Genomic DNA, 20,989 nt, shown 5'->3' on the forward strand with positions numbered 1-20,989 from the left:
TATCATGAAATGAATACACAATTTTTGGGAAAAAAACAACTTTATTCTCGTAAGATTACGACTTTTTATTCAAAAAGTTTTTTATATTCTTAATTTTTCTTTTACTTATTTATTTTAATCCGGTTTTTAAATGCACAGAATTTTAATTGTATATTGTACAAGCATTTTTTTTCTTGAATTTTTTTTTTTTTAAATCTGACTTTATTTTCCTAACATTGCAACTTTTTATTTTTCTGAAAACTATTATTATTTTTTTTTATTTTTATAAGTAACATTAGGCCTTTTTGTCCTCAAAACAAGTCAACATTTTAATTCCAATGGCAGCTAAGGTTACACATGTTTCTCCCTGGACCCAAAAAGTTTGAGAACCCCTGCTATACTGGGCTGTTTTGATCACAGGCTGGACCAGAAAAAAAAAAAAAAAAAAAAAAAAAAAGCTATCTGCGTTAAATATCTGACCATGAGCCACCTTGGTCTTAAGGGTTTGTTACAAAACAAAAAAACAACAACAAAAAAAAACCCTCTGCAATGCATGATGGATAAATGGTGGGAAGATTTGAAATGGTTGTTGTCCGCTTATTCATTTGTCTGGTAGCAGCTAAACTAAAAGTCTGTTATGTCTCGTTTACAAAGAATTGATCCCGGTGTGGAACGGTGCAGTGTTGATAAGAATGACAACATCCGTGGTAGTCTCGCATCTCCATCCTTTTGTCATGTTACCGTTGTGGTTTACGGCCAACCGTTTGGTGGGGTAGCAGCGGGGGCGTGGGGGGTGGTGGGGCGTCAGGTAAGGCCACAGCCTTCTCCCCGTGCCTACATTCGGTAGTTTCGGCCCGGGGTGTTACCTCGACTTGAGTTTTTGGGATGCGCTTCCTGCAGGGGAGAGAGAAGTAAAAAAATTGTTGGTCTGTTGAAGGGAACACCTGGGAACGTCCAAAATGGCTGCTTCAAACCAATATGGAAGACTTCATTATTTTCTGCCATAGGTCTACTCATGATAGGCATATTGATCAAATGTCACGTTATTAAGTGACACTAGTTTCAAGTAGTGATAGAGTGATGTTTTTTTTTCAAGGCCGATACAATTATTAGTAGTCAAGGAGACAGATAACCAATATTTCAAGCCTATATTCATTTGCTGTAAAAGAGAAAATATTAGTGTAAAAAAATACATTTCTCTTTTAATTTTAAACATATAAAGAATTGACAGCTTTGTTTAAAAATTATAACAAAAATTGCAGGAAGCTTCCAGGGTCATCAGCATGTGTTAAGCTAAATTAAAAACTAAGCAAGTAAATAGTTCTTAGTCTTTTGACGTAAATTAAGTTTTCTAAACTTTCAACATAATTTCTTTTTTTGATTTTTTATTTTAATAAAAAGTGTAGGGAGTTCACAAGTGTCAGTATTTTCTTATAAAGTGGAACTTGAAATAAATCTATAAATGAAACACAACCAGTTCAGGGTGTACCCCGCCTGCTACCCGAAGCCAGCTGGGATAGGCTCCAACACCCCCGCGACCCTTGTGAGGAGCAAGCGGATAAGAAAATGGATGGATGGATGGATAAATGAAACGGTCCCTGTATCTCACTGAGCGACACATCCATTCGAATGTAGCTCATTTGGCGTTTTAGTCCGGGTTTGTAATGGCTTTCAAAAGATCTTCGCAGACAGTGAAAAATTGTCTGAATATGTTCAAAATGTCTTTGCGAGAATTAAAAAGTGTCTGTGAACATCTTACAAATCCTGATGAAAACCCCAAATTCGCTACATTCGCCACTCAGTGAGATACAAACTTTATCGGCCTTCAGATTCGTAAAAAGGTCGATGCCGATGCCGATATTTGTCAAAATGCCGATGATCGGCCCGGCCGATAACTGGTCCATCCCTAAGTTTCGAGGACTGAATCTCTGGAATATCCTATAAAAGGGCTGCTTCAGTAAAAAGGGGCAAAATGTCAGACTTCCTGTACGTACATCTTTTTTGTGGGTCTCCTAATAGTACACGTGGACCAAATTTCATGTTGCAAAACGGAATAACCTCAGCTGAGCTCAGTCGATTCAAATATGTGCGGTGAGGTTAATGTTCTAAACCACCTCCAGGGGGCGATCAGGACTGTTTTTGTCTGACTAGCCCTGCACTAAAAGCTCCCTGATGTGCCGTAACATCAATTAACATACAAGGGGTTTATTTACATCTGATTGAACAGTCGAAGAGCGATGCTAGCGTGCTTTGAGGCTTTTTTCCTTTGCATCTTTTCCATCTAACCTGGCTCCAAAAAGGCGCACTGCTGTCCCGGCCGTAAGATGTCGTGTCAGCGGCTGCCCTCCGAACGCTCAAGACGAGTGCGATAAGCTGGCATGCATCAGGCGGAACGCAAGCGCGTAATGCACAGTGGCAGAGTTGCACAGGAGTGCCACTCGGTCTACCACGAAAACCACTTAGTTCCTTCGCTCGCTAACGCTTTCTTTTTCTTTTCTTTTTTTTCGAAATCAGGAGAAAAGGGCGCACACATGCAGCACATTTAGCCTTTTCTGAACAAACGTGTGACCGTCAGAAGACAAAAAGAGTTCGTACCTTAAAGGCTGAGTGACTGTGTCCAGGTAAAGGTCTCTAGAGGAGGAAAGGGGAGATGCTTAACACGCGTCTTACGTCTGCTAGCCAATCCGCTTTCTCCACTCACCTTCTTGTTTTTGGTCTTGTCCGTCTGCGCGGCCGCCCGTCGGTCCGAGCCCTTGTCGGCCTTGTGGCCCGCGCTGCCCCCGCCGACCTTGGCGGCCCGGGGCGCGTCCGTGTGCCGCTGGGCACGCACTGAGCGTGCGGCCTTGCTGGTCTTGGCGGGCGCGCAGTACATCTCCAGCCGCCGTAGCTCGCAGCTCTGGAAGCAGCACTCGTCCACGATGCCCCGCGACCGCCGGGCGTTGGGGCCGTAGCCCGTCGGCTTACCTGCCGCCACGCAAACAGACGTTCCACATGGTTTATTTGGGTCTGAAAGGAGTCTGAATGAGTCAAAAGGTGGCTAGCATATAGTGTTCATTTTGTCAATGAAAACTAAACAAAAGGAATTTCGTCAACACACAATTTTTCACTGGACTAAAACTAGACTAGGCTAAAACCCTCATTAAACAATAACTGGGGCTGAATCAGTATGTATTTTCGTCGACTAATGAAGATGAGCTGAAAATGCACTTCACTTAATAAAAACTCGACTAAAATCTATGGACATTTTGGTTGATGAACAAAGATGAGACAAAAATGATATGATTTTGTAAAATCTCGTCTGCTAATCTGTCACTGCGACACTGTCATGTAGCTATCTATGTAGCCATACAGCTAGCAAGTGCAACATGCACAAACACGGGCCAGAAAAGAGGTGGATTCACAGCTTATGGTTAAAAATAATAAAAGTAAATTATAGTTAGAATGTAACGTTAATCCAATGGCTAAAACGTTCCAACAATAATGCTAATCTGACTGCTAACTAATGCTAGCTAACTTACTAGCTCATAGCATGGAGCCATAGTAGCCACTTATTGATGCACTGTAATTGTGGGTCAAGTTGTTTTTCATCAAAAAGATGAGAGAAAATTTGATGTGAAATATATATATATATATATATATATATATATATATATATATATATATATATATATATATATATATATATATATATATATATATATATACATATTTACAGGGGTGAAATGATTGTCCTGACAAACTAGGCTAAAATGTTGACAGTTTTTGTTGACTATATCTAGACGAATAAAAAGTTTTCTTGGACTAAAATAAATACTAAAATGATCCATTTATAGTCATCTAAAAATGGACTACATTACATAAAAACGGGATGAGGCTGCCTAACTACGATAAAAACTAACAAGCATGATTAAACGTGAACTAAAACTGAGACCAAATTTAAATATGGCGGATAAAATTAACACAACTAGCATACATCTCTCCAGTGTACCAGTCTGCTAATTCTTGCTTAATCTGATTCAGGCTAAGTGATTGACTTGACCATCGTATAACATTCCACTTCTTTGCTTTAAAAAAAATTCTGTTGACTTTACATCAGGTCATTGTCCATCTGCGCTGTGAAGCACCACCCAATGAGTTCTGAAGCACTTGGCTGAATATATGAGCAGCTAATTGTATCCAAAATACTTCAAAATTCATCCAAGGGAACCATTTCCATTGGCAGCCATGTCACGACCACCATCATGCTTCACTGATGAGGTGGTAGTTATATACCATATTTACATCATTCGTTATATTTCATGTTTTTTTTGCACCTCAAATAAACCTTATTTAACATAAAAAAAGCATAATATTTAATCATCTGTGCGCCCTTATGTACCATATTTACATCATACTTAATAGCCTGTGTCAGCGTAATATACGTTTACTGCATATTTAAGGCTTGGTGCGTCTCGAATGTAATAAATTTGCATCGTATTTAATAATTCCACACTTTCTACTTCCTTCACAAAGTGTAAAGTGTTCTCGTGCCACGCGGGAAGAGCACTGACTGGAACAATGGCAACAACGCTGATTTCCTCCAGTGTAAGATTTACAGTGGCTCATGTTGCACACTGCCAAACCTTTATGGAAGCCATAAGAACAACCCTGCCCACCAAAAAAAAAAGTGCAGTGCAGTCACTAAAATATATATAATGTGGATCCCCCCCACTTGTTATCATTAGCTAATTTGTTTGTTTTGTTTGTCGGATTAACAACATTAGCAAAGCTGCAGGAACACGTAGCTAATGCTAACTAGCAATAGAAGTTATTAAAACGGATATTGTATGACACAGAGTAGGAATGGGCGATTACGGATACCAGGCATCATTATTTTCAAGGCATTGGTACGGCCCGACATTGGTCTGTCACTGATATTCTGACTAACGTTGGTGTGATGTCTTTGGAACGCCCCAGCTACAGTCACAATCCCCCCACTGGCATTCAGCAATGCAGGCCCTGATGGGCTTTTCCTCGTTACCAAACGAAATAATCATAATTTAATATGGCATTTACAAGGAGGAAATGCCTTTCCCTCTCACAGTTAATAGCTCTTGGCTCTCCGGCCGGTTCACTGGTGCTGACAAGATCCATTAGGTTCCGCAGGCCGACCCAGCACACTGTTGTTCTGGAGGCATTTTCATTCAAAGAAACACAAGCGAGGGTTCTAATGGAGGTGTGAATGAGCCACCGTTCGCTGGGGCTTTTCGGAGCTAAAAATATGACGTGCGGCTGCATTATTTAGGCAAGCAGCAGATTCACTCACAGGGATTCCGTCAAACGGACTCCCCCGTCCATCCCGGTGACGCAATAGCTTGAGAGCAATTTGGCTTTGCAAACTTTTTGGGTCCAGAGAAATTTTGCCCTCATAATAGTGACTATTGTACCCCCAAAATACCAGAGAAATAAATAACAAAATAATAATAATAATAATAAAAAGCTTTTTTTTTCCCCCAAGGAAAAAAAGCCAAATTATTACAATAATAAATTCATACTTTTTAAAGTAAAAATGTTATGAAATAAAGTTATATCTTTCAAGAACAATGTGTAATATTTAGAAAAACAAAGATTTGTTGAGATAAAAAGTCATAATATTGCATGAACAAAGTCGTATTTACTATTGGCGGCTAAAGCTGTCGAAAAAAATAGTACGCTACTGATTACTCCATCGATTAATCGAAGAAAAAATAATTTTGCGTTATTCAACACAATTATATTATATTAGTATTATCATGGTCTACTTGGGGTCAACAATATCACGTTCTACTGCAGTATCTGTGATTTTTGAGTGTTATATGGCTTTAAAATACATGCCATGGTCTGGTGAGTGACATGGGCGCCGGAGGAAGAACGTCATACTATATGAAATGCGTTCTCCTTTACATTCTTGTAATATTATGACTTTTATTCTGGAATAATCACCTTTATTCTCTCAAGAAATAGAAATACATGCTCGATTTTTTTTTTATTGAGTAATTAGCCTTTTGTTCTAAAATGACTGATTCATGCAGGGATGTCAGATTTATATGACACGTAACAATGACAAGGAGTAATTGTAGTGTGTTTATATTAGTGGCAAACCAATATGTGGGTATTGTTGAGAAAAATAGATGCCTTTGCAATTATAAAATTCATTCTGTGAATTAATTAAAGGGATACTTCACTTATTTAGCCCATTGTAGCAATAAAAAGTTAATGGCTAAAAAATGGCTAAATAACTAAAATATCCCTTTAATTAAACATCATATCATCTTTTTAGTGTGAGGACAAGAAAGTAGACCTTGCTCCTCTCTGTCTCCCTCTTTGATTTGTATTAAACTGTTCATGTGAGTATGAGTGACGTTGCCGAAGGAGAGAAGCAGAAGAATTCATAAATGACATTAGCAAATGACTTTTTGGACCCCCAAGTTGGGGCCCAGTTTGAGAAGTGGCCACCTGATGTGCATAAACTCCCAAAGAGAGATTATATAACGAGTCCCATGCCAAAGAACCATTCAGGCCTCATTACAAAAAAAAAAAAAAAAAAAAAAAAAAAAGCCTTGCAAATTAACATCCGCCGTTATCCCCCAAAATAGCTGGCAACCCCGCTGGCCGAGCAGCTGGACGGGCGGGGGAGGTGGGGAATCAGCTGGCATCGGTTGTGAGATGTCAGATAATCAGCGCGGGCAGGTCGAAAAAAAAACATGCACATGATAATCATCAGGTCTTAGAGGTTTATACGCTTTTAAACCCATTGGCTTCCACGGATAATGCCTGTAATCCCGCGCAAACAAAAAAATAAAAAATAATAATTTTTTCCCGATCTCTGGATGCTGCGAACAAAGCAGCTTTTGGGCTATCAGTGGAGGCAGAAGGCCGCCTGACGACGCGCTGTTATTTTTTCCACCGCAGCGTCGACGTCTCGAGATGCGGATTGACACTTTTTCCCCTTCAAGATCCGACTTTTTCCGACCCGTGATTTACTCTCAGGGTCCGTCTGTCAGCAAGGCCTGGCCCACCTGGAACCAAACGGTAGCAGCCGAGGCTTCCTTCTGGGCCAGCCTGCGTCATCTTCACTCCTCCGAGCAGCATTAACGGCTTGGATTCTCCTGCCGCCATCATTCCAGAAGGGCACACCGAGCTACTTGACTTTTACGGTCTGGTCACGCCGTTCCTCAAAACCACACTGACGACGCTTTACGGCCGAGCGGGAGCGGGAGGATCTGCTAGTTTTGGAACCGCGGCGCGCTCCGCCGAATGCGTTGCGTGCGTCAGATCCAGTCATCCTTTTGGACTCCTCGTCTTCGGCGTAAAAACTTAAAGACGCCGTCAGCTCCCTCCAAGGATGGCGCTTCCAAAACAAGCACACTGATCCCATTAACTGGCCAGTTGTTGCTTAAACCAAGCATTTGAGCTGCGTTAATGCAAATGTCATCAAACATAGCAATGGAGCGGATTTTTGTCTGATGTTGTCATTTCCGACTTCAGCTCTTGAAATATAGCAAAAGTGTACTGTTGACATCATAAATGAATTGTTATTTATTAGGGGTTTCAAAATTGGTTCATTTGCTCCCAAAAACATATAAATACGTTCTTTAAATGTTTTGGGTGTCCCAAAGACATATTTATATGTTGTTGTTTTTTTTTTTTAATGCAAAAGCATACAGAAGGCTTTGATGCAGCCTCTCAAATGCAAAGAAGGGTTGAAGCAATGGTAGTTATTCCACAAACGGCCAGTAGGTGGCACAGAGTATAAGAGAACAACCAGGGCTATGATGAAAACAACCTGCTTCCCCACCATTCTAAACAGATTTGCAAATAATGATGAAACTTAGCTATATTCTAATGCTAATTGCTGCAAAACGGAAACAGATAGAAATATACTTTTTTCCCTGATGAAAGAAAAGACTCTAATCTTTGTTTTGGTAGTAGTTTGGTACGTTTTTATAGCAATAGAACACAATATTCTGCGGCCTTGTAAAATCAGTCAAAATCCAGTAAAACAATGAAGGGTGTTGCTTCAGTGAAAATGGCTGGGAGTGAATGAGTTAATTTTGAATTAATTTAAAGTTTCTTTGACACCACTATTTTTTTTATGACTGCCCCTAACTTGGAAAGCCTCTACTAGGGGAATTCCAGTCGCAACGCAGCAGACATGTCCATATAATAATGCATATATATATATATATATATATATATATATATATATATATATATATATATATATATATATATATATATATATATATATGTCGTATTTTGCCATTTGAAAAATGTGCAGAATTTCACAAGTTACTCCATGTTAAAGATTAGCTCATTATATGAAAATAAAAATGCGCCGAGTTCTCGCCAACGTCTTACAAATGCAATTATGCCATCTAGTGGCAGAAATATGACCTCCACACAAATCAATCTCAACTCGTTTTTAACTTTAACTCAAGTTTATTAATTATTATGAAATTACTGTATTAATGACTAAAAGATAAAGGTATATTTCTATTAGTTTAACATTTTTTGACTTTTATGTTGAGTTAAACATATATTCTATTGTACATTTAGAACAGATGAAAATTATTTGCGATTAATTGTGAGTTAACTATTCATGCAATTAATTACAATTAAAAATCTTCTAATATCCCTAATATTTATACTAAGGACAACTGATGTTGGCCGCAGCAAAAAATAAAAATAAAAAATATTTTTCTAATGGTAGACCGTAAGTGTGTGGTGTGGCCATTGCTGAAAAGGTCATCATATCAAACAAGACCTGAGGGTTAAACAGAATATCCTGCTGGAGCAAACAGGATTCCATTTTTGAAATCCTGAAAGCTCCACATGTGTGACGGCATCAAACTAATGAGGTCTCGCCGATGTTTTGGTCCTGGGTGGGGCCCCCCCATTGGTGTTTTTCATGAGGGGCTTAGCTCAGGTCTTTGAGATGCTGAGGACACGGGAGGTCTTCCTTTGGACTTCGTCGTGCATTCAGGTTTGCCGTGAGGAGGGATGGCGAGGCTGATCATCCCGTAATCCCCCATAATCCCCTGCTGCTGAGGGCCAAGGCTTTGTCGTTTGCGTGCATGCATGTGACGTGCTGTTTACACATTCTCCATCGGTAGCTAACCCGAGTTAAATCGGAAACAATTTCTTGCGTCGCTTCTACCTGTGCAGACCAGCTCTACGCAAAAAAAAAAAAAAAAAAAAAAAAAAAAAAAAAGTCTGATTTTGATGCCAGAAACAATTAGCTAGCGGCTAAATTGAAAGGGATTTTCTCCATCTGCTCATCATTTTGCTTTTCTCTTTTTCGGGATGCTTCAATCGGAACAAATCAAGAAGGAGCGATAACCATTCTCACGCTCACTTGAGAGCAAATGTTTCAGCTGAAAGTCCAAAGGAGGCCCAGCAGTACAGGAGACGGTTCGAGCCAGAAAAAGCTCCCATAACAGAGCTCAGATTCACAGAACCGGCATCCCGGTCCAGCGGCAGAAGCTCTGCAAAGACCGACTTGGGATTTCTAGGTTAGAGCAATAATTGGAAAAAGTGACGACTGATGTGGATTCTTGCGCTACCGCAGTTTGTTTCCACCCAGATAAGTATTTAGCAATCCTGTCAGGGCATAAAGTGTGTCGTCTTGAAGCGTAAGTGACATGCGTAAGGTGGATTGACGCTATCCGCGAGGTCGTGCAATGTCAGCGGGCCAACACAAGCAGACTTCAGTGGCGGCGGCGTGTCCTGAACTGGACGCCGCCCAAATGGATTCTCCAGATCCGTCGAGGCGGCCGCTGGTGCGTGTGGCCGCCAAGCAAGACGAGCGGGAACCGGCAGGAGGAGCTCATTTTCTGAGCGTCGGTGAAGCGCGCCGATTTTTCAACGTGGCGGTGATACATGGCGGCCGTGCCGCGCTCCGACGTAAGGCAACGCAGGAAAGACAAACAAGTCCCGCACCGCAAAACGGTCTGTTCTTGTTTAAGGAGCGTATCCTGCGAGATCACTCAACGGCTTGGCCGCCGTTCAAGGCTTCCACATGAATCCAACACTTTGTGCTCGCCTTCGGGGAGAAGCAGTCGTAGTAAAACTCTCGCTATCGCTAGCCAACGTTTCATCAAGTTCGCACTTCAACTCGCCGACGACGTGCTGACGCAACGACCGCTCTTGGGCTTGCCATCCGTCCGTCTAGTTTCTATAGCGCTGATTCCTCGCAGCGTTGGGGCACTGTTCTGAATATATGACTGGAGAGCCGATACGCCAAGACTTTTGAGGTCGCGAGGGCGCCATATTGCTCCTCCCAAGAAACGTTTATCGCCATATGATCCTATACAGTTATAGTATCGAAATTGGAGAATATTTGAGACAGAACTTAGTAGAAACAGCATGATTTATGTTTTTGTTTTTTTTTGTTTTTTTTACATTTGTTGAACATACAGTAAACAAGATGACTTCAGACATTTTACAACTTCCCTCAAATACATGTAGCTTATAAATTATATTCGTAATGATGTTTACAGGAGGACAGAATTATAATTCAACAAAAGATGACTCTGCCAAATCTAATATTGGGATTTAAGGAACTGAGCGATAAAAGAAAGAGTTGTTAATTTTGTTGTTGTTGTTTTTTTACTTGTTAAAAAAAATAGTGACCACCCCGTCACAAAACTGGCCCTACATTAACTGCCTACAAACTGTATACAGGGAGTCCTCGAGTTACGTTCCGACGCTAGTGATTTAACTCAAATTTTGACTTAAGTCGAATTTCCCCATTAAAATCATTTGCATAAAAAAAAAATCTAAAATACATTAAAATAATAATAATAATAATAAAAAAGATGCTGTACGACTATCTGAATGAAGCTCAAGTCTTTGCCGATATTCGTCGGTGTCTCCTCTCTGTGATCTTTTATCAGGTCTAGCTTTTCGTTTCCATGGTAATTGATTTTCTTTTGGCTGCACCAACATTGATAGAAAACGTAGCTTTCTTCTTTGGGGCCATGATGTGGAAAAAGGAGGGCGAAAAAGCCAAAGATACTCCCACAAGTGCACAAGCGGTAGCACTAGCTAAGGGCTAAATAGCGGACGAGGGGAAAACACTGCGGACAAGGAGCCAAAATGGCGGACGGGGTCAAAATGGCGGACCGGGCGTAACAGTTCTAAAGTCGAAACGCCTTAGCTCAAGTGCGCCTTAACTTGAGGACTCCCTGTATGTTGAATTTACAGTCTGCTCGCGAGGTGGGAGGAGCAAGATGGCCACCCTGTGACTTCAACGGCTTGCACGGTCATAATATTCAGATCAGTGGGTTGGGGCCACTCCCCGTGCCCGCGTGGGTCTTCTCCGGGTACTCCGGTCTCCTCCCACATTCCAAAGACATGCATGGCAGGTTAATTGGGCGCTCCGAATTGTCCCTAGGTGTGCGTGTGAGTGTGGATGGTTGTTCGTCTCTGTGTGCCCTGCGATTGGCTGGCAACCAGTCCAGGGTGTCCCCTGCCTACTACCCAGAGCCAGCTGAGATAGGCGCCAGCAGCCCCCGCGACCCTTGTGAGGAATAAGCGGTCAAGAAAATGGATGGATGGATGGATGTATGGGTTGGGGCCATTCCTGGTGGATGTACTAATTACTCGGGACTGATCACCAGGGTTATTATAGTTTTGGAATTTTTCATTTTAGTTAGTTTTGATTTCGTTTTGAGTTTTGTTTTTTAAATGTAGTTAGTTTTAATTAGTTTTCAGGGTGGTTCTGTTTTTATTAGTTTTTGTTATTTAATAAATACTTAGTTTTAGTTTAGTTTTGAGCTAGTTTCAGTATTAGTTTTAGGTATTTATTTATTTTTTTAGATATTAAAAAAAAAAACACCATGGGAGCGACATCGTCTGAAGGTGCTTTTCTATTGGCTGCTGCTAGATGACGTCACTTCTGTGTGACACACCTTCAAACGTCTTTATTCCGGTTAATATAAAAAATAAATCTACTTAAAATCACATTTAAAATCATCGCCAAAGGCTCCTTTATTAAATTAATTACCGAAGACTAAAACCAAGGACATTTTTGCTATAATTCTAGTCAGTTTTCGTATAATATAGTTTTAATATGGTTTCAGTTAGGTTTCGTATTTTAAAAAACATTTTCATTTTAATTTTATTTCGTTAGCTAAATTGTTTTTTGAATCACCTTGTCAATCACTTGCATTCGACATCTTCTGTCAACGTAACATAGCGCTAGCTTGACATTTGACTTTTTCAACTTCGCAGCCGTCACACGGTTGATTCTTGAAACAGGAGGAAGAAAAACATGCGAATGTTCTCAGCAGCTCTGACGGACAAGAACATGGTGCGTTCGACAAGACGAGTAGCGCACCACCAGTAATCCAAAGAAGTGAAAAGAGAAAGCTACTGGCAGAAAGCTGGCACTGTCACCGCCGCTCGAGCGCTGCCAGCAGAGTTTTGGACGGGCAGGGCTCGCTGCCGTTCACAAGCTTGGTGCCGCTCCAGCAGCGGAGTCTCTGCGGCCAGATCCAAAGTGGCTGGCAGCCGCGCGGCGGGAAGGATGGATGGCGCCAAGAGAGGAGCAAGGTGCACTCTGACGCCAGTCAGCCGACTGCTGCTTTTACACCACGTCACGGCTCCTGCTTACAATGTTTCGGTTGCAGACTCGAAGCGCTCTGCCGTTGAGGTTTGCTATGGTACCAAAAAAGATGAAAGCTTGTCAAGGACCAGGAAGGAAGGAGATTGGAACCAATTGCGTGAGAGGTTCCAGGACCTAAGCTATCAAAAGTGTGATGAAGAAGTCTGTTGGACTCGCCTTTGGGCCCGCCGCCTTCCTCCGAAAAGCAAGCAGGCATTAGCGGTCTGAGGCGTCGAGGCATGTGGTCTTGACGAAGTGAGCCGGCGGCGGCACGAGAGGAGCCCGCTGACAAGTCAATCAAGCGGAGATGGCGGCGAGTCAAGCGCGCCTTGTGCAGACAAGTGCACTTTCCAGAAACCTCGGAAAGAAGCCGCCGGCTTGGATTGAACGCGGTGCTACCGACAAACTACCACTGACGTGACAACTAGAACCCATGTTTGTCAAGAAGAGGTGGCAAAAGTTCTTCGACTTTGTATTCAAGTCGAAGTAGAGATACTTGCGTTAAAAGCACACAAAAAAAACACTTTTGTTATCTTCCAAAGTGTTTGTCATTTTAGAACTAGCATTGTCAAATTAGTTGCCATTAAAACATGTTATCAAACATTTGGCTAAAGGAGCTAACGGCCATTTATATGACAATTATCATATCAAAAGTAATACATACTCCTTACTTGCATGTGTTTTTACAGACTAGACAAAATTTCACAAAAGGGCTCACAAACAATTGTCGTAAATGAGTCATGGATGGACAATATCTATATGTACAAAAGCTGAATATGCAGTTGGACATTGTGGATATTAGGGATGTAACAATAATGGCAATATCGTGATATCGCGATATCAAAATTTCCACAATATTGTTTAAAAAAAGGTGAGGTTGTAATCCATTTGTGCAGCTCTTGCACCCTCTGGTGGATAGTTTTTTTTAGTGCAGTTTCATTTTAATTAGGAATGTTTTGGTCATTGTGGCAGTTATGACTCCTATAAATCACTCTAACATCTCCGTAAAAAAAAAAAAAAAAAAAACTTTTTGGCTGAAGTGAACTTAGAACATAGGATACGTTGCACTGCCAATAGGAGAACATGACAATAGCATGGCCAGGCCTAGGGCTGTGTAATTAATCAAAATTTCAATTACAATTTCAATTATTACACTCCACAATTATATAATCAGCATAATCATTAAAAAAAAACGATTATTAATCCACATTTTTGAGTTTTTTTTTATTTATACATTTGCACCTTTTTTAAATTTTAAAATAATTTAATAAATGTTTCATTCAAAAGAAACTTGCATAATTATAGTGTTTCAAATAATTTTATTTGTCTTAAAAATGTTGATTTGTTTTTTACGTTCAAACATTTTCTTGTTTTGTACCAAAAAATAAATGATTGTCCTTCTGCACAGTGCACATTCTGCACTTCAACATAAATAAATAAATATATATTATTATAAATATATATTATAAATTCTGTTTGGTCTGTTTTTTAATTTTTATTTTATTATTATTATTATTATTTTTACATATTTATAGTATTTTTTTTTTTTTTAGTTGGTCTTAATATTTTTTAAATGCTTAAACATCTTGTTTTGTACCAAAAATAAATAATCGTTTGAATAATCGTGATTTCAATTATTGCCAAAATAATCGTGATTATTATTTTTTCCATAATCGAGCAGGCCTAGCAAGACCTATTTCTGCATCAATGCTTTTATTATGTATTTCTTTTTATATAGTATCTTGAGCTTTTTTTTTTTGTTTTTTATCTCGCCAACACCCTCACAATATTGGAATAAATATCATAGTGTCATGTTCATAGTGTGATTTGCATTCTTGTGATGTTTGCATCCACATTTGTATCAGTTGTTGAGAAACACTTTACTGTACAGTTACTGTACTTTCAAGATAAAAAAAAAAAGGGTTTATGAGCCATAAGTATGAAAATGTACATTTGGTGTTAATTAAATGTATTGAATTCAAAAATAAATATGATGATTGCGAACATTTTGGTACTACAAGCATGTCCGTAGATATTACCGTCTTTGAGCTACAGAATGTATGATGACAGAAATGTGTTGGGTTTTTTTTTGGGGGGGGGGTTCTGTACCGCCGACAAGGTTAAGAACGGCTGATCTAATCCCTCATAAAGCGAGCAATTAGTGGGAAAAGAATACAAGTCGAAAAGCACTTGAGATGCTGCGACGCATCCCTCCCATAAACGTCTTTGTGGAATTGGCAGCTGCCAAACGCTGTGTGGAAAAATCTCTCACAGATTTGGGACGGGACCAAAGCCTCACTAATGGATGTCAAAGCGGCACGCAGGTCCATCCATTATAAGCGAGATGGAGGTCTCTTTTTTTGTGTTTGTTTGTTTTTGGACACATTGGGGTTGAGAAACAAGGATGACCATGTCACGTTTGACTGTTGGGAAGGAAGCAGCCGTAATGGAACAAGGCGAGATTTAACTCCTGCTTTTCTTTGGATACTTTTCCCCTTCTCGGGTGGAAAACATGAAGTTTCTACCCCCCCACCGACTCCACTTAAAGACTTTCCCTGATGGCCAAAGCTGCCACTTGACACCCACCATCATTTTCTATGCTTGCTTTAAGCCTTACTTGTGGTTTGTGTTGCCAGAAGGTTCCAGAGTGATGTGTGCCGTTCGCACGTCTCTCTGGCTTCCGTTAGCCTGCTTAGCATTCTGCTGAATTCTAAAGTGAAATTCGGATGGGTGCAAGCTAAATTCATTCAACACTGAAATTAGATTTGTAAAAAAATGAATTAGTTGCTCACGGTTGAGCCAGGATTGATTTGCTTGATCCTTTTGGAGGGCTGCACACAGCCGCTGCGGCTTCACGCATTTAGATTATTACATGCATGGCCATGTGTGTTCAACTCACAATCTCATCACAGCTTCCTGCTATCGCCTTTAAGGTCTGATGAAATTTTGACATTTGTGGGCTGATTTTCATGGACTTATTATATATAATATTCCAATATGCCTCATAATCTTTTTAAGCACAATTATCATGTGCATCAATAAATGCCAAGGGAATTATTACACTGTAAAGAATTGTCTGTAGAATTTATAGTAAATAACTGGAAAAAAAAAAGTTTCCAGCTTATTATTGTAAAAATCTGTTACAGCACATTACTGTAATTTTCTGTATTAATACAGTAACTATAATGTATAAACAGTAAAAACATTTCAAAAAGGGAAAAAAATACAGTAATGTGCTGTAATAGATTTTTACTTAATGTATTCTAAATAATTTGTATCACGTAATAATTTGTAAAAAAAAAAAAAAAAAAAGTGCTGTAATAAGAGTTTTACTTAATGTATTCTAAATAATTTGTATAAAGTAATAATTCGTAAAAAAAAGTGCTATAATAGATTTTTACTTAATATATTCTAAATAATTTGTATAAAGTAATAATGTGTAAAAAAAAAAGAAAAAAAGTGCAGTAATAGATTTTTACAGCAATTAACTAAGATTATACAATAATTAGCTGACATTTTTGCCAGTTTAGTGTAATTTCTAAAGTCAATACTTTACACGTTTTTGAACACGTTAACTGAAATAAGCAAATAACCAACTTCGACTGAATTATATTTAGTATTGTGCAATTAGCACCATATTATATTATATTTACCTACTTTTTTCCTATTTTTCAAATTACTCACTTTCGAATTTTTAGTGATGCTTCATTCCAATATTGCAAGCTGGGAAACTACTAACAGACATCAACTGAACTACTTTGCAGAATACAGATAGAAAACTATAATGGAAGGCAATTAAGTCAATCGTTCAAACGTATTTCAAAAACAGTGGTTGGAAACTTTTGATCCGAGGTAGGTGAAATATTTTACAGATGTTGCATGACGTGTCACAGGCCTAATTAAAAATAATAATAAAAAAAAAAAAAATACGGCAGTTTATCGCATGTCCAAGGGGATCAAAAATTCTCCATTGCAGGTGTGAGAAAATGAGCATCGCTGAGCATCTTCCGGAAAGGATGTGAATGTCAACGCGCCTGCTTTTTTATTGATGAGCTCAGTCAGCCCTCGCGGAGCGGCTTCATGAATAAAAAATAAGAAGGGAGCTGGCGCGCGCGCATGCGGGTGCGGGTGCACTTACTGAAATAAAAGCCCCTCTCTCCGCACACGAACTGCAGCGTGTCGACCAGCTCCGCCCCGCACAGCGTCTCTGGCCGCGCCCCTGAAGCCGCCGGAGTCAGGCTGAGGACGCACAGCAGTAGTGAGAGGGTGTGGCTACGGGACATCCAGCACATCGCACTCTGCCAGGGAGCGAGAGAGAGAGAGAGAGAGAGAGAGAGAAAGTGAGAGGCGAGAGCATCACCGTCGAGCGCACACACATTCCGACAATCTTCTTCACTTGCATGGAAACTGTCTTCAAGCGTTATTTGGATTCTACGCTGTGTAAAAATGAACCAAACGCATCATAGCTACTTGACATATGGACACTAAGAAGCACTTGAAATAAACTTTAACGCCTCATGAAAAGCCGGCTTGAATTAAATGTGCAGAGGGGGGGGGGGGAAACTCCCATCTTGTCGTGCGTAATTACGCACTAGAAGCTGCGCATCTCCCCGAGGAGAAAAAAAACTAAATAAAATGTACAATAAAACACCATAAACAGCTCGAATATCCTTTTACGTGCAAACGGAAGCACCATTCATGAAAAAAAAAAAACAGTGCAGGGCAATCATCACGTCATGGAGGAAAATAAAGTCACTGAAAGCGATGCAATCAATTTGTGCGGAGAAAACGACAAAAAGACGAAAAGCACACGAATTCGGAATCAACTCACGCATGCATGCACATGTCATTTGAATATTGCAAGTGTGCAAGTGGAGCAGGTACAAGTTACCTTGAGGACGTCCCATAAATGCCACCGGAGGCAGGAAAGTGCGCAGGACATCCCCGCGGGTCTCCGCAACCAAACCCCCCCACCAAAAAAAAAAAAAGCCGGCGAGAAGTCAACTTGTTTCAAGTCATTAAAAAACTGGGGAAAATGAGGAAAAGAGAAGAAAAAGAGGAGGAAGAAGAACGAACGGGGCAGAAAAAGCGGACGAGATGCGCGCGCCGGGTGCCAATGTCACATCTCAACATTCCCACTTTTGTTCCATTGCGCACGCTCCTTTTGGAGAGAAGTGAGATTTAGCGAACAGGAGACGGATTTAGCGAGAAAATCCCTCACATTTATCTAACATTACACACACAGCAAAGTCATGTGGAGCAGGAAACAGCTGGGCCGGCGTTCAGCCTTGCGCTCCTCCGAAGTTATTCATTAAGGATTTTTTGGGCACGCGTTCAAATCACGTCATTCTCTCTCGCGCGCTCTCGCTCTCTCTCTTTCTGCTTTTTTTTTTTTTTTTTTTTTTTTTTTTTTTTTTTTTTACCCCGGCTTCTCAGAAGGGGCTCGAATCGCCGTTTGAGAGTTTCTTTGAAGTGCGGGCGAATTTGATCGCTTCGCTACGTGATTGATCACGATTCCAAATATGCGGTTTTGTCATGATGGCTGATCTCAGGTCAGTTTCACCTTGCAGGTTGACACATGTTGCAGCGCAAGGTGGTGGTTTTGGTTGCAGGGGGCGCTACTGAGCAATGACAGAACACGCAGGGTTTAAAAGGAAGGGCACGCTGGCACCGGGCGAGCCAATCACAAAGCGGGACAGTCGAGCGTGCGTCCCTCGCCACGAGGGAAGCCAAAAGACACGCTAGGGGTGGGGAGAAGTGGGTCAAAGCGCATGCGCAGGAGCAGGGTGGCGAAGATGATGATGGTGATGATGATGATGATGATGGCGATGACGACGAAAGCTGCTTTGGGATCACAGGATGACCCGGTTGGCGGCAAATGGCGAGCTGGCCTGTTGAAGCCTCCGGACTTTTGGACTGTGGATTATTTCTAATTGATGTCATCATTTACTTTGTGCAAAGTGGCGGTTCTCATAAATAACATATTTGGAAAGCCAACCATTGTCTGGCCCTGGTTGGTCTGTGAAATTCAAGCTTCTACACAACAATGACAAACAAACGCCAGTTGATGGCGCCGTTGCATCACTTTGACATCAGCACAGCTTTTGAGTCAATTTTAGTTGTCATGCTGATGATGAGGGAAAGAAAAGTCATTATTCATCCATCCATCCATCCATTTTCTTGACCGCCTATTCCTCACAAGGGTTGCTGGCGCCTATCTGAGCTGGCTCTGGGCAGTATAGGCGGAGGACACCCTGGACTGGTTGCCAGCCAATCGCAGAAGTCATTATTCAGATTAGTTATTTATTTTATTACGCATTATTTTCCATCAAAACGCCTTTAAAGTCTTGTTTTGTTAGACAAAAAAAACAGGGTCGAAATTTTGCCTTTTCACAAAAAAAACAATTCTCTCCACTTTTAGGGACGAAATGGGCTCTACTGCGGATTATTAAATAACAAAAAAAAAAAAGGATAGAAACCTTTTTTTTTGTAAAAGTCTACAGTTGAAATGCTCTAAAACAGCAAACGATGTTTTTATTTACTGATTTCTTTTCTTTCTTTCTTTCTTGGGAGCTCAGTATTTTTCATTTGGCAACCTTGCGGTGTCCACATATCAATGCTCTCGCTCTCTTTTTTTCATTCTATGACGTAAAGTGCCAGTTATCATGACTTGCTACGTGTCCGTGAGCACAAGCAGGGTCACATGAGGATGCTTGATTAGGAAAGCCATTAATCCTCCGTTGTCCAGATTAAATGTGACGTTTGAGACAGTAAAATCTCGACTCCAAAAAGGGAAGAAATTCAAATACAAAAATGTTACATTTTGAAATGTATGCATGTAGAAAAAAAAAAAAAAACTATTTAAAAAAAAAAAAAAAAAAAGAAGCTGTTCTCCATTGCAGCTGAGGATTTCAGTTGTAAACTTTCCGCTTGTCGGCTGTTCATATGGAAGAAATGAACCAAGCGGAGGGGTGCATGTTTTATTGTTTCCGCGGTAACGTGCAAGGGTCGATGCGGTTTCCAGCGTGCCTGCTGACAATCAAAACCAATTTTTCAGTGCACTTGTCAAGACGTTTGACAGACTGCGTCATGTCAGATTCCGACACTTGGAAGGGGGGGAAAATAACTTTTTCTTTTTTCACCGAAAATCTCGTAAATGTTGCTCTTTGGCTAGCTGCTGTTATTGCAAAACTGCATATAAATAAAGGCTAGCTTGTCGAATATTCCTGTGGCAACTTGATTTAGATGACAAAATGAAACCAGTGGATGACGGGGCCGTGAATCACACAAGACTTTGTGCTTCACACGCCCACCGCTAGATGGCGCCAGCAAACATCTGGCCAATATCGATGCACATTGGTTTCCTTGCAGTGCAATGAGTTGATGGCGCTAATGAGCCACTAAGCTACTTTGCCAACCGCCAACAAAAGAACAAGGAAGGACAATACATTAGGTACAATCGTGTGTTACGCTCACGTTTTCAGTCTTTGCAAGTTTTGTTGAGAGCAAATATTATCCGTGTGTGCTTTTATACAGGGATCTACTGTATAAAAGCACACCTGGTATGTATAGGAGATGAAAAGGCCAAGCAGTGCAAGTGCGTGTAGATTAGCAGCGACCTCTCTCAAATGCCATGCAGTCATTTCCTTCATTAATATGAAAGTATGAGCTGTTAGGAGTCTGGCGTGCGATCATTTTTGGAGCCCCAAAAGCCAATGTGAGAAAGAATATAATATTTATAGCTACACGCACACACACATGCATGCGGCCCGCGTGTGCGTGTTGTGATACCTTACAGTTTGTAGGGAAGCCGCACACTGAAACAATTACAGGCCGGCATAAATCAGTTGAGCTCGGGCTTGGACAGTGAGAGGCTCCGCGGAGTCATTCTCTCTTCCGCAGACGACACATCGGAAACCGACGATTAAAAAATTGTCATCGCGGCCAAGCAGAGCTGCAAGTCAGCAAGAAAAGATCGAATATGAGGGCAAATGGACAAGCAAGATGAGCCTCATTATCAGGATGGTGAATCTTGTACCGCAGCAAGACTTCAGTAGGGGGCGACGCCATCCGACGGTCAGTCGCCTGGTGTTGATTTCCGCTACTTTGCTGACATCTACTGGTCAAAACAGGTCATGACATGTAAAGAACAAAACATGGAGCTCGTCAACAATGTAATTTTTTTTTAAAAGATGGATTTATCAAGTTTAAATAAACTTTTGGATGGTTTCTTAACAAGTAGAATTGAATTTAACTGCTTTCATGGAATTCTGAAAGTGTCATTAGTATTCCGTTTTTAAAGCTTTCTTACCAAGTAAAAATGTAACTGCATTTCTGAATTTGAGATAACTTTTTTTGTGGGCTATATTTCTTACCTTGGAA

General features: G+C 40.6%; 1 protein-coding gene across 3 annotated transcripts; it reads right to left on the reverse strand.

Annotated features, from left to right (window-relative positions):
• On the reverse strand, positions 1–20,940 carry igf1 (insulin-like growth factor 1). Of its 3 annotated transcripts, none has more exons than XM_077500294.1 (7): positions 20,919–20,940; positions 20,646–20,723; positions 20,404–20,561; positions 16,746–16,905; positions 2,681–2,943; positions 2,575–2,610; positions 1–873 (listed from the first exon to the last, which is right to left on the reverse strand). In XM_077500294.1, exons 4-7 carry the CDS (start codon positions 16,897–16,899, stop codon positions 814–816), a joined length of 513 nt encoding a protein of 170 aa, XP_077356420.1. In that variant the 5' UTR covers positions 16,900–16,905; positions 20,404–20,561; positions 20,646–20,723; positions 20,919–20,940; the 3' UTR covers positions 1–813. The 3 variants fall into 3 exon arrangements, with proteins under 3 accessions (XP_077356420.1, XP_077356419.1, XP_077356418.1); XM_077500293.1 differs by having other exon boundaries at positions 20,399–20,561; XM_077500292.1 differs by lacking the exons at positions 20,404–20,561; positions 20,646–20,723; positions 20,919–20,940 and adding an exon at positions 17,499–17,923.
• Between the last annotated feature and the right edge of the window lie 49 nt (positions 20,941–20,989).

The sequence above is a fragment of the Festucalex cinctus genome, chromosome 16 (assembly GCF_051991245.1).
Source record: "Festucalex cinctus isolate MCC-2025b chromosome 16, RoL_Fcin_1.0, whole genome shotgun sequence".
NCBI lineage: Eukaryota > Metazoa > Chordata > Actinopteri > Syngnathiformes > Syngnathidae > Festucalex > Festucalex cinctus.

Excerpts from the sequence above, each read along its gene's own strand:
- igf1 (XM_077500292.1), bottom strand. The coding sequence starts at position 17,549 with ATGTCCTGCGCACTTTCCTGCCTCCGGTGGCATTTATGGGACGTCCTC. Across the intron at positions 16,906-17,498 it reads ATTTATGGGACGTCCTCAAG|AGTGCGATGTGCTGGATGTC; the intron begins GTAACTTGTACC and ends GCTCCCTGGCAG. Across the intron at positions 2,611-2,680 it reads ACAAGACCAAAAACAAGAAG|AGACCTTTACCTGGACACAG; the intron begins GTGAGTGGAGAA and ends TTCCTCCTCTAG.